This window comes from Argiope bruennichi, chromosome 9 (assembly GCF_947563725.1).
Source record: "Argiope bruennichi chromosome 9, qqArgBrue1.1, whole genome shotgun sequence".
Taxonomy (NCBI): domain Eukaryota; kingdom Metazoa; phylum Arthropoda; class Arachnida; order Araneae; family Araneidae; genus Argiope; species Argiope bruennichi.
In genome coordinates this window covers 74,652,312-74,665,926 of record NC_079159.1, presented here as the reverse complement: position 1 = coordinate 74,665,926, position 13,615 = coordinate 74,652,312, and the positions used below count along the sequence as shown (strand labels likewise).

Below are 13,615 nucleotides of genomic sequence, written 5' to 3'. Positions count from 1 at the left end.
TTATGCAATCAAGCATATAGGCTCAATAAACTTTATCCAGAAACTTATAAAGCAGAGTACATAATTTCAGTTCCTGGCTGTAGCTTGTATGTCTTCCATGAGATAAGACATTTGATATCTACTGCATTGACATTATGATGTTTTTTTTTTCTGGCAAACATAAATGTATATAATAAAAAGGTTTATATAGTTCTTGAATGTTATCATTTGTCTTTCCTAGCTGTTATGCTGCAAAATTATAAAAATATCAACTTGCCAATTTGCAATAGGAAATTTTATTAAAATTTACTAAATGCAAAAATTGATGTATTGTATTCAATGTATTTATAATTTTAATGTCTAAATTAACTTAAATATGCTATATGAAATCCACTTAAATATGCTATATGATGTATCATTTTCCAAAGTAAACAATAGTAATTATTAAAGTTGAATCAGGAAATAATGATGTTAACATAAAAATGAAATGTTTGTAAGCCTTATCGAAACTTTTTGTTTATTCATCAAATAAAAATTCTGCAAATATTTATACACTTAAATTTAAATTTTAGCTTTAATATTTCAAGAAACTCATTTTTTTTACAAAGAATAAAAACAACTTTCATAAAGTTATGCTTATTTTTATGATAATTATATATATATTTTTTATTTTATTTTTTTAGAATAGTTGATAAATCAAATTCATGTGATTCAATGGAATCAAAGAACTTAAAAGTCAGTTAAGAAGAATTTAATCAAATCAACACAATAAAAACAAAAAATAAAATTTTAAACTAAAAATAATAATGGATAGACTAAAAATATAATTTTATCTCAGAATTACAGAGATGTATTTACTTTTTCTTCAAAAGAATTTAAGGCCTCTTCTGTGAGTGGCTCAAAACAATCATCATTCAGACTGTACTGATATTTAGCAGATTTTTGAAGAGGATACAAATAATTATTTTCACTCCTGTGATCCTGATTTACATAATAGTCTCTCTTGTACAATTCACTGTCAATTGATTTTGGACCGCAGTTGACCTTATTTACAGCAGGCTCACTTGTTTCAGAAGAAGCTGAAAGCCTTCTTTCAAATTCTTCAAAAGAAGATATAGGTTCTTTCACAATTGCATTTTTAGAGAAACTGGACCGTTTAGAAATATTTTCAGCACTATAAGGATTATTTTTCAGAGGTATTGCATTAAGCCATTTCTTGTGTTCTCTTTCAGCAATACTACCCACAAATTCTAAAAATGAACAAAAACATAACTGTTAGAAATAAGATCTATTGACACTGATTAATGAAATTTTATTACTTTATAAAATTGCATGCACCAGTTAGTTTTATTTTAAATACTTATTATTCTCTAACAAAATATCCATTATATATTATATATTTAAAAATTATATATTTAAAGAAAGACATTTTTATAAATTTAATTACTTTATATCCTTATAAAACATTTGATAAATCAAACTTCCTATAATCTATAAGTAATCTACAACTACTAATTAGAATCCTTTTACCTGAAAGATACACTGCTATTTACCCTAGAAAATTGGTCAAATAAAAACTGATGGATATCTAATCCATTTAAAGATTCAGTATCATAATATGAAAGTACAAAAATAACCAATTTACTAAAAATCCAAAATCAAACAATTTTAGAGCATTAAAAATATATTAATAAACTTGAATAATATACACAATATTAATTTTTAATGCAAACAAGATCATTAATTTTTCTCATTCACACAATTATTATTACTTGCATAATAACATCTAACTATCATAAAAGATTTTTTCAAAAAATTTTGCATATTTTTAAAAAAGAAAAATTTTACTGTCTTTTATGAATTTATGCTGAATATAATTTACTGACATATGGATTCAACTTCTCCCAGAATAAATAATGTTTCAATTAAAATGCAAAGCAAATATATTTAATTATGCAACAATATTATTGCTGAAACAACTGAACAATAACAATAAAAAATTTTTTAAAAAACCAATTAAATAATTAGTTCAAATTTTATGGTAATTAGGTAAATAATCTAATCTTCAGCACAAAACAGAACAAAAGTTACCTTGCTGAGACAGTGTTCCAAAGTGAGTAACAATAGGTGCATTACTCTGAAAAAAAAAAAAAAAACATTTTATGATACAATTTTCATATTATTGATTCAAATTAAATAAAACCAAACAAGCAAATTTTTATACATCTCTAACTGATATTAAACTACTTCCCTCTCTGACAATATAATGATTTTAAAGATTTTAAAAATCTATATACATAGTGGTATAAAAGAAAATATTTTTCAATAATCATAAATAAATAATTTTCCAAAAATTAAAAAAAGAAGAAAAAAATCCATAAAAAAAGTAACATTATCTATATATATAATTGAAAATCTTTTTCTTTTTTGTATGTTTGAACCTTATACAATTCCACACTCCTTGATAGATACAAATTTGCCAAATAGATTCAAATTCCTTATCACCTAGTAGGATTTATCACAGAATAAAGCTATGAATAAATCTCATTTCAAAATATGTACCCAATTTATCAAAATAGTAAGGATAAAAAAACTATCCTCTCATTTAATTCCTTATTCTGCGGCTTAAAAATAAAAGAGAAGACATATTAACAACAAGTTTTAATTACTCTAAATGCTTATTTCTCCTACCCTACTAAATAATTTGATTAGATAACAAGCTTTATTGCAACTCTTATAACCAAGAAAAGGGCAGTGACTATTCCATTGAACTGCTTGACATATTTAATTCATAGAACAAACCTACGGAACAAGTATAATCTTAATAAATAATTAACAACCTTTGTCAAAATTTTTCTCAATAATAATAATAATAATAAGTACTATCTGCAAATTCTTCTTTAATTATTGAAAATTCTAGACATACATTAATTTTGATTTCTTGGCATCAGGGCAAAGCCTATTTTTTCTAAAGAACTCAATCAGTAGATTAAAAAAAAAGAAAAAATCTTGTTAAGTATTTGAACAAAAGGATTTTTAAATTACTCTTTCCCAATATTGTTAATCTTTTAAGTTAAAAATTAAAAACACTACAGGGAAACTAGGAACTATATATTCACCCATGGTCAATTGCAATCAGTTAGATTTTACTGGAGGAACAGAAAGAAATTTTTACATATATATGCCAAATGCACATTAAATGTGTTTAATCCAGATTCTTTAGAATAGTTATGAATAATGTTAAAACCTCTTATGGGTTCAATATAAAAACTCTATGTTTGCATTTTCGCATTTCGCATTTGCATCGAAAATGTTTCGCATTTTCCTACATACTAATAGAACAAATGCATGCAGAAAAAGCTTCAAATAAATTAAAGGAAAATTATAAACAGAAATAATAAATTAAGACCATAGACATACAGATTATTAAAAAAAAAAAGTTTAACTTCAGTCAGCTTTAAAAAGAGTAGCATTTATTAATAAGAATTTCAAAAGAAATAAATGAATAAAACATTTAAAATATATTAATATATATGAATATATAAATAAGTAAATATATATATAAAAAAATCATACCACAGGAGACATTTCATTTTCATCCTTGTTACTCTTATTTTCATTTTTAGAACTGGATTGAGGATGCTGTGACTCAGATTTAATTTGTTTTAAATCCTCATCCTTTGACATAACATTTGATGGCTTTTCATTTTTGCTATCAGAAGTGCATTTCCCAGCATTACTCACTTCTAAATTAATTGAAAAATATAAGAATTTTTTTCATTCTATAACAGGAACTCAATACTTAGCAAATATGCACTGATAACATAAATAATGATCAATATAACTTTTATTACTTTAAACAATCTATAAATGACCATAACTGAAATGCATTTAACTGTTGCAACAACAAATAATTCCAAGAATTTAAAGCAACTTTTTTATTCAATATAGCAGATACCAATGCATAAAAATAACATTAAAACCATTATTGAGACACTTTTATATATATTATTATTATTATATATGTGTGTTTGTGTGCATACAATAATCTTTTAATCAAATTTAAGTCCTAATAAGTTTTCCTATTTTTTTAATTTTAAATTAATCAATATTTATTTTAAAATTTTCTTTTATTTTCTCCTATTTCCTACCTCCTCTCTCCAAATCCTACTTCTCATTTAATTAATTCTAATTCATGCTCCAAAAAAATTGCCGAGTCAGGAATTCTCATGCTCCGAGCAAAGGGATAAAAATCCCTAAAGCCTACAACATACCTTCATAAGATATTCAAGATTCCTTTTCCTAAATCAACAAGTATCAAAGAGATCATCAGAATCTCCTAGCAAAATCATTAAAGGGAGAAGGGCCGGGATAGCCTGGTTGGTAGAGCATTGGATTCGCGTCGCTTAGGTTGCGAGTCCGAACCCTGCCGGCCGAAGATTCCCTGCGTGCTTGGTGGCTGACGCGCGTATAAATCTGTCGTGGCCACAAAGTTCTCTATGTTGAAAGTAATACCACTGGGGGTACTGGATCAGGGGCGATCGCTCTCTGATTCAGGTCTAAATTACGATCTGTGTATGAGTGAATGAAATGTGCCCTAGATGGCGCTACTATAAAAACAAGAGACTCCGGCTTAAAATCGCTGTCTTTGCAACAGCGGGCTTGTCATGGCAAGTGCCATAAGAAACAACAACTAAAGGGAGAAATTTTGGTCACTTTTATTTTGGTTTGAATGAATGCGTTCCAATTGTGCCCTTGTGTACAAATCAGCCTCCCAGGAAAAATAAATTGGTTAAATCCCCAATTAGTCTTTTTTTTCAGCCACACATCTGCAAAACTATATATATATATATATATATATATATATATATACACAGAGAGAGAGAGAAAGAGAGAGAACAGTGATAAAAGCAAATTTTCAATTAAAAAAAGAATCACTGTAAGCTGTCATGAGAAAAAAAAACATTGCTTACCTTTTGATTGGCACAATCTATTTTGCTGGAATTCTGTTTTATTCTCTACAGAAATAGGACTAGAGTTATCAAATACTTGCTTTTCTGACTTAGATAAAAACTCTTTTCTAATTTTTGCATTAACATTAGAATTCTCAGTTTCAGAGCTCAAATCATCAGGATCACTTGAAAATTCCAATGATCCAGCAGAATGGGTTTCTGATAATTCAGAGGAAAAATCATCTTGTTCTCTGAAAGAGAAAAGAATAATTATCTATTTCACTTTATTCAGTGATGCAATCATACAACAATACTCAATAACTCCAAAGGAAAAAAATGCATTATCTTAAAGTGAATGCAGGCTTTCGCCAATGAAAATTTAATATATTTACTTACAAAAATTAAAGTGCAAAAATTCAGCATACATGTTTGAACAAATTTTTTGAGGAATAAGTAACTAACCAGCAGAATAAATTATTTCATTAGAATTTATGTAGAAAGTTTTTCTGCAATAAAGAATCACATATTCATTTATATCTATTAAAATGACAGCAGAGATATGAAAATGGAAACTTAAAAAATATATTAGCATTTGAATGATGATATGTATGCGACCTAAGAGTTGTAAAATCTTCCAAAGTAAAATTCTATTATTTTCTGAATTAAAATTCCAAAAATGAATTTGGGTAGCCAATACTTATGTACTTCTAGATAATCTTTTTAGAATCTTTTAATTCTTCTAGAGATTAGGAAACACAGTTTATAGAGGTTATTTAAACAATCATAATTAAACAATAAATGAAAATATAATTAAAGACCAAGAGACAGAAATGAAGATGTTACACCACATAGGACCTTGACAAACAATTGTTTCAATGCATATTTCGCAGGATTTTTCTAAAATCTATTTTTAGACTCAGGCATTTTCCTTTTTTTTTTTTTTTTTTTTTTTCGTTATACATGACATTATGTAGTTATAAAGAATTTAGTGCTTAATAGTACTTTTCTACATTTAATAATTGTAGTAACATGAAAATAACTGAATTTGCATCACATTAAATTATTTTCATTAATGAAAGTTCTATTTGATTTAAGGAATTGAAAGGAATTGAAAATTAAATAATATAATAACATAAACAATAACAAAACCCCCCTTTTACAGCTTATAGTATATCTTTTTTAAATGTAAAATGAATATAACAATCTTAATTATTTGAATGGTGATTGAAATGAAATGAGTTATCAAATGTAAAAGTTTCATTTACATATGATAAGGTCATTTAATTTTTATTATAATTATTCACAGTTTTATGAAAATTAGTGTCGCAAAATCTTTTTACTTCACTATATGAGGCAACCATATTAAACAAACTTAAAAAGTATATATTTAAAAATAAAGTCAACTAATACAAAAATCGACATCACTTGAGATTTTTCAGAGAAAAAAAAATGAAAAACTCCCAACATAGATGATATGATTAAAAAAAAAGTGCTAAAGAAAAATTTTTTGGATAACATTATAATCTTGATATTTGATGCTTGCATAATTTATACTAAACTAGCCACTTTTGATAACTAGATCGCCTTTCAAAAATATTAATTATTGAATCAATTGAATTTTATTATATTGTTCTTTTTCTTTAAATAAATATTCTTGAGACACCATGTTAACTGAAAAAACCAAAGACCTAAAATATGATTTTAAGCATTCACAACAAATGTGGAATGTTCTAATTAGTTAGCTATTATTACTAAGTGGCAAAATTAGTTCAGTTTTTGAGGATGGGGAAGTTCCATCTATGTTTATTTTGCAATATCTTTTGAAAATGAAAGGCAGATAATTATTTATGACATAACTAGAGGTCATAAATTCTCATATGAATTAAAATTGATGAAATCAATAAATAGCTGATTTAGAGGATCCTGTGAAGGCTTTTCTGCATAAATTATATGCAGTGAAATAGTAGTTTTGAGATTGCTCTCAAAAATAGAGGGTAGTGAATGGAGGAAACTGGTGAAAATTGATGATGTATCTAGAGGACAAGAGCCTTCATACAAATATAAACTGACAAACTGGTAGGAAATTATAAGGTTCTTTGATTTTAACAATATTTTATTACATAGCAACTAATCAATATTGATACTTACAAAACATCTGTAGATTCAGAAGGACATGGAATTAACATGCATGGTGGTTCATCACAATAAGTTAAAAGCTGATACTTTAAATTACTGTAAAGAGGTAATCGTTTCTTTTTTCTGAACAGCCAGTTTTCTTCCCAAGTTGTAACAACAGTAGGATGACAAATGATTCCAATCTCTTCATTTCCAGGATCATCAATTAAGTCGCATCCAAATTCAGGAAATGGGGTAGGAGTTTTGCTTATATTATCAATATCTATGAATGTTTCAAAATCAGGATGCTTTTGAACTCCAACTTCATCAATACTTTGTAAGCTGTTGGACCATTTGCTAATGCTGCTAAGTTTATCATCTTCTGAATCTGTAAATTCTTGTGTTATTTCTTCTATTTCTTCAATTTGCTGTAAATGAAGAGAAGAAAATTTAAACACATTGAGAATGCTCCTCAGATAAAAAGAAAAAAATATATAGGGAGAAATGTAAATTATTCATTTATTTACCACAGATTCAACAGGTAAATCAAAAGGAGCTGAGGTAGTGGCAGTATTACTGTAAGTTTCATTTTCATGATTACCATTTTCAAAATCTGTATGTAGTGGTTTATTATCTGAAATAAAATAAGATAAAACGAATTTTGTAAAAATAAATCGCAATATGTTAAAAAAATATCTGAAGTCTGAAAATCATAAAGGCAATAACTCTATCATCGAATAATGAAATTATGTTAAAAAAAATTCTATAAAATTAAAATAAATATATCTTACAATATTAATGATATTGCTTTAAAATAATTATATCTATATATAAATACATGTGGGAGCAAATGTGTCCATCTTCTGAAAGAACTCACTACAAAACGGTGTCTAGGGTTAAATATAGGTTCTATTGTACATATTTACAGTTTTGGTACATATTGCAATGTGGGCACCTCATCTTGCTACCACAGTTCACAGCCATTCAACCCGAACTGTCCAGCACCCGCTCTCTAGTCTCATTCAATATACTAGAGTTAGTGTTCTACCTGGCACTGCCTGGGTCATCTCATAGAGACTGTCACAACCACTTCTACATACATGTCATTACTACCATCACAATATCAATGTACAACATAAAATAACTCACCTAATTCAGCTTTAAAACTTTCCAATGAAGTAAAATCACACTGTTTGAATTTTGATTGACTTTCTTCAACAACCTAAAGTAATTTGATTAAGGAATGTTTCAATCTTAAATAATAGTAAAACAAGAAAACTTTAAAAAATTGTTATATGCATGTGGCCTTCTTTATATAAAGATATTTCTTGAAAAAGCAAATAAGTTTTTAGCAAAATTACCTTGTTTATAACTGCAGCAGCAACTAGACTATCATATGATGAGAATATATTAGCAAAATCAAAAGACAAACTAGCATTCAGATCAACTTCTTTTGGCTCCTCTAACTGAAATGGGGGGGGGGGAGAAGAAAATGTTTTAAAATAAAGCAAAATAAAAAACTTATTAAAACATAAGTAAATTTTAAAATTTATAGAATATAAGACTAAAATATATGAATCCATTCAAGAGCAGATAAAATAAAATAAAGACAGACTTTTACATATGTAATAAATAATATAGGGAAGAAATGAAATTTATTGGAGTAGCATTCTTTCGTTTCATTCCTTAATATAATTTTTCATTGATGCCTATTCCATCTCTTTGAAATAAATCCAAAATATATATTTGCTTATTCTCATCCACAGATTATTACAATGCACATATGAATTTTCTTAATTTAAAATTATCATAAAAAACACTACTAATATATCTTTTTCAGTACAAGTTTTATACAAACAAAATCGATTTTTAAAGCTAATATTAGGTAATAAAAACAATACCAAATTTTCAACACTAAAAACTTTTTAAAAAGAATTTTGATTTTGAACAGTGCCTGATAAAGAGAGTAACAGAAACATAAATAAATTTTGCAAATTCACTGAAACTTGAGAAAATAATAAAAATATAAAATCAAAGATTATAAATAACCTGCAAGGGAGGAATATCTTGACATTCTTCAACAAGAGACATTATGACACTTTTTAAAGCTGCATGAGCTGATGTTGGAGTAATACCATTCTCAGAAGGTAAATCTAAACAAAATGCAATTGAAATAAGGTAACAAAACCAGAAAGAAGAGAAAATAACCGAGGTAATAAATAACACAAAAATAATTGAATTTCCTAAGAAATTAAAAAATGTAATTAACAAAACCAGAAACAGGAGACAATGACTAAGAAGCTAAACAAATAAAGCAAAAATAATAAAATTAAATTTTATAAATTCATGGAAAAAATTTTTAATGGAAAATAATTTGTTTTCAACAAACATTCATAAAATTTGAATTCCTAAAGGAATTAATATGAAGTAGTTAACTTCATTATAATATAGCATATATTTGTACAAAGTAGTTAATAGATTTGATGTCTAAAATATTGTAATAGAACATTTACTTACTATGTAATGCTTTTTGCAAGGCTTTTGACAAATTCTGAATTACTTCAACTAATTTCACATGATATGTAGAAAACAAATTTAAATCTGAAATATTAAGATACTGTTAATATTAATGAAAGAAATTATAATATACACAAATAAGAATATAATACAACCTGTAAATAGACAAACTACAAGCAATAGAAGTATTTAAAATATTACATTCTTCATACTTCAAAGCATTTATCCGAGATACATATCCGATTTTGTGTTATTTTGAAATTCCTAATAAATTAAATACTCCTATAAAATTTTAAGAGTAAGGAAAAATTTAACATCCTTTACTTAACCTTTCAAGATTTTAATTAAAAAATTTCACAAAATATTGTTTTATAATGGATAATTCGTGTTATCAAGTAACTCAATCATTATCAAGTAACTAAAATATTTTGATGAGATGATTATTCTGCTCATCAATTCAAAAGGAAATGCTACCAATAAATATAAGTTCATTGTATTGGATGATAAATCCTAATAAACATATAAATTTATTAAATATTTTATTATAATTTTTAAATCACTCAAAATTAAAGCATTATTAATTATATGGAGAAATATCATTGGAAGAGCAAAAAATTGCTTTCATATCATGAAAAAATTTAAAGAAGATTCAAACCTCTAGTCTGAAATGTTATGGCATGATAGCATTTTGGGATTGATTTGTCAGTCTTATTTTCAAAATTGAGTTATTAGTTAATTTATATAAAACTATATATAATAATTATATATTAATTTTATATAGCAATAACATGTACACAAAAAAATGTATCTCATATCCTTATTTTGGACATGTATATAAATCTACATCTAAAACAAAGAAAAGTATGTCAAAAAATATATTAAACTTTTTAAAAAATGCATGGGAATAACAACTGACATCACTAATTTTCCGTCTTGAAATGCTCGAATAAAAATATTTTTGTAAAAATAAAATTGACATTTTGAAATCTTTTCTTAAGAAGCTCCTCCTATTCAAGAAGCAACCATAAGCTAATTTTGGAAAATCCAGATGCAACGGTCTATTATTCTATAGAGCATTCATAACACTTTTTTACATCATGCATTTTACATGACACAATTTACAGATAATATGTCAATCTATAAATATTATCATACTAAAATTAAATAAACACAAAAAAGAAAACAACTGCAATACTAACAAATATTAGAACTTGGATATAATTGGTCAACTAAAGCATCATCTAATGATCCACCAAGAAGGCCTTCCAAAATTGTTTCAATGCTATAATGAATTTCAGCAAGCTCTTCTTCATCTCCAACTTCATCTTCATCCTCTTCACAATCACCATCATGAGATGAAAGATCTAAAACAGTGATGCATTCAATATATATTAGAAAGGGGATAAAAATACAAATTAGACTTGTAAATATTTTTAAACTAAACAGATAAAAAAGAAAAACATTACATTTCATTATACATGGCATACAAGGAAAATTAAAAAAAAAAAAAAAGAATAAATGTTGAAAGGAAGAAGATATGTTTTGCTTACCAGCCATTTTCAAATCTTTATTTAATGAATGAGAACTGAGAAGTTTCATTAAAGGTAATTCAGCAGCAGCTCCATAACCAGAATCATTTTCACTATCAGCTATTGAAAAATTAATACAGCAATTTAAAGTGTATTGGTGAAAATATAAAAATAACATAAAATAATTAAAAACAATATACAACTGTTTTGAAGGATAAATATATAATCAGGCAAAGAAATTAACTAATTACAGTAAAGAGCATTTTCATCAACTAATTATTATTTGAAAAATCTTTTATTGCATAAAATTCTACCAGTTATTTTTACTATCTTATATATAATTTGTAAACATTAGATTCTAACAAAGCACACTTTAAAAGAATAATCACAACATACTGAAGAGTTAAATATCTGTAAAATGAATACAACAAAATTTTATGCTACATAAAAAAAAAAGAAAAGATGATGCCATAAAAGAAACAGTAAATGCAAAATACTTAGAAAATAATTTGTGTCTATACATTCAAGTACTTAATATGAAACTTACATATTCGTCTGTTTCGGCAGAAATTTTGTAAGGCTTTAGCAGCACTAAAATGCTTAAAGCTTGTCCTTAAACGATTGCATATCCAATCTCGGGAAGCAGCATTAAAAAGTCTAAAACAAAACGAAAAACGAAAATTTAATTTTTTAATTTACTAATTAAAATGAAGAAAAAAGTAGAAAGAGTGCAAAAATCTTTAAGTAATCTCTAATCTTTATGAGTAACTATAAAAAAGTTCTCTAATAATGTGGAATGCATTAGAAAGTAAAGAAGCCTGAAGCATTTTTTTCCACTTTCGATCACATATTGAGATTAAAAATAAATCAATAAACATTTTATCTAAAAGATTGACAATCTGGGAATGGATATTCTCCTGCTTTGTGCAAGAAGGAAGACACAACTGCTGTTTAGAAAGGAACGGGGAGGAAAAAGAAAAAGATAATCAACAAACATATCTTAATATAATTTTTTTTAACAAATGCTGACAAATTTGGTGCTGTACTTTTCCAATTACCAACTATATAAAGAAATAGTTACAGAGCTCTTTTTTCTCTCAAATGAAATAATTTTATTTAGCTCATAAACTCTAAATGCATTAAAAAATTATAAATATAATGACAATGTAATCAATGTGAAGAATTCAACTATTACAATAGTTAAAAGAAAAGTTGAAGCATTGCAAAAATAAATAAAGCTCCTAAATATATTTAAAACGAAATAGCACCAATCAGGTAATAAAATGCATTTTATAACAGAATAAAGTTATTGCTAACATTAACAGTCAGTTACTATTTTGATTATTAATAGAGAATTCATAATTTTTCTATTCTAAATATACTACTAAACAAAAAGTTCACAATAAGCATTAACATTTTTGATAAAATATAAAATTTAAATAACAAATGAAGAAAGATAAGACCAATTTGGAAACAGGAATCTGAGAAATTCAATATTTTAAGAGATAGACTAAGCATCTATCTAAATAGGGTTTGAAGGTTTTAAAAAACCGGTTTTTTAAAGTAAATTTGTCACGTTTGAAAACCGGTTTTTTAATTAAGAAAACCGGTTTAAAGAATTCATATTATTATGCAAAAATTAATTTTAAACTTATTTGAAATTATATCAAAAAAGAAAAAGAATAGGAATTAAGTTTAATTCTTGATTGCAAACAAGGTGGAATAATATGGGGGACATGATAGGAAGATTTCTAGCAGTAAAAGAATATGTTATTTTAGCATTGATTGATATTGGTTCTTCTTATATTTGGAATGAAGCTGGATATCCTAAACTTTTAGAACTTTATAAAGTCTTGGGGCTGATTCGTCTAGCAGCTGAAGGCTTCGGGTGACGAGATGACAATCTATTAACAAGTGAAGGTATATTTGAATTTCTGTTGAATGAACCAAAAAAATTAAAAACTGAAATAAGTTTGAAATTATTATATGCTTTAAAGAACAAATTCAAGAAAGAAGATAGAAAGAATTAGCAACTATTTTGCTATATTTGCAAAATCCACAAAACATTTCTAGTTCACTGAAGAAATCTAGTGTACTTTCCTTACATTCAAAAACTAAAATTTGTTATCTGGAAAAGATACTGTCTAGAATATTTCCAAATTCTTACATGGAAACTGATTTTGATGAAGAGCAAATTGAAGCAACAACTCATCGGAGTAATGGTTTTTTTAAAAAAAGAAGCTATGGAAAAATCAATTCGTAAGTTTCTTGAAGTACTAGATGAAAAACTTACAAATCCAAAGACACTGAAAACTAAATTTTCATTATTTGAGGCAATGAATAAAAGAACAAAAAACTTAGATTTGTTACTTGATGCCAAGAAAACTAAGCTCAGTAGTTAATGAGCGAGCATTTGCAATTTCAAGCAATATTGTGCTCAAAATAAGAAGACTTAGCCAATGCTCATTGGATATTTTATAATTTTTAAAATCCTCTTTTCTTAAGAAAAATTAAAATAAGTGA

The 13,615-nt window shown here is 26.2% G+C and overlaps 1 protein-coding gene across 1 annotated transcript in view; it reads right to left on the bottom strand.

Annotated features, from left to right (window-relative positions):
- LOC129983997 (uncharacterized) overlaps positions 1-13,615 on the bottom strand; it is a 31,164-nt gene that overhangs the window by 7,611 nt on the left and 9,938 nt on the right. The window contains exons 4-16 of the mRNA XM_056093742.1: positions 11,640-11,749; positions 11,114-11,212; positions 10,763-10,927; positions 9,564-9,647; positions 9,096-9,199; positions 8,408-8,512; positions 8,196-8,268; positions 7,574-7,680; positions 7,080-7,474; positions 4,953-5,182; positions 3,556-3,725; positions 2,071-2,116; positions 838-1,229 (exon numbers count right to left, since the gene is read on the bottom strand). Of these exons, the coding sequence (XP_055949717.1) occupies positions 838-1,229; positions 2,071-2,116; positions 3,556-3,725; positions 4,953-5,182; positions 7,080-7,474; positions 7,574-7,680; positions 8,196-8,268; positions 8,408-8,512; positions 9,096-9,199; positions 9,564-9,647; positions 10,763-10,927; positions 11,114-11,212; positions 11,640-11,749 (2,080 nt within the window). The remainder of the gene's footprint in view (positions 1-837; positions 1,230-2,070; positions 2,117-3,555; positions 3,726-4,952; positions 5,183-7,079; positions 7,475-7,573; positions 7,681-8,195; positions 8,269-8,407; positions 8,513-9,095; positions 9,200-9,563; positions 9,648-10,762; positions 10,928-11,113; positions 11,213-11,639; positions 11,750-13,615) is intronic.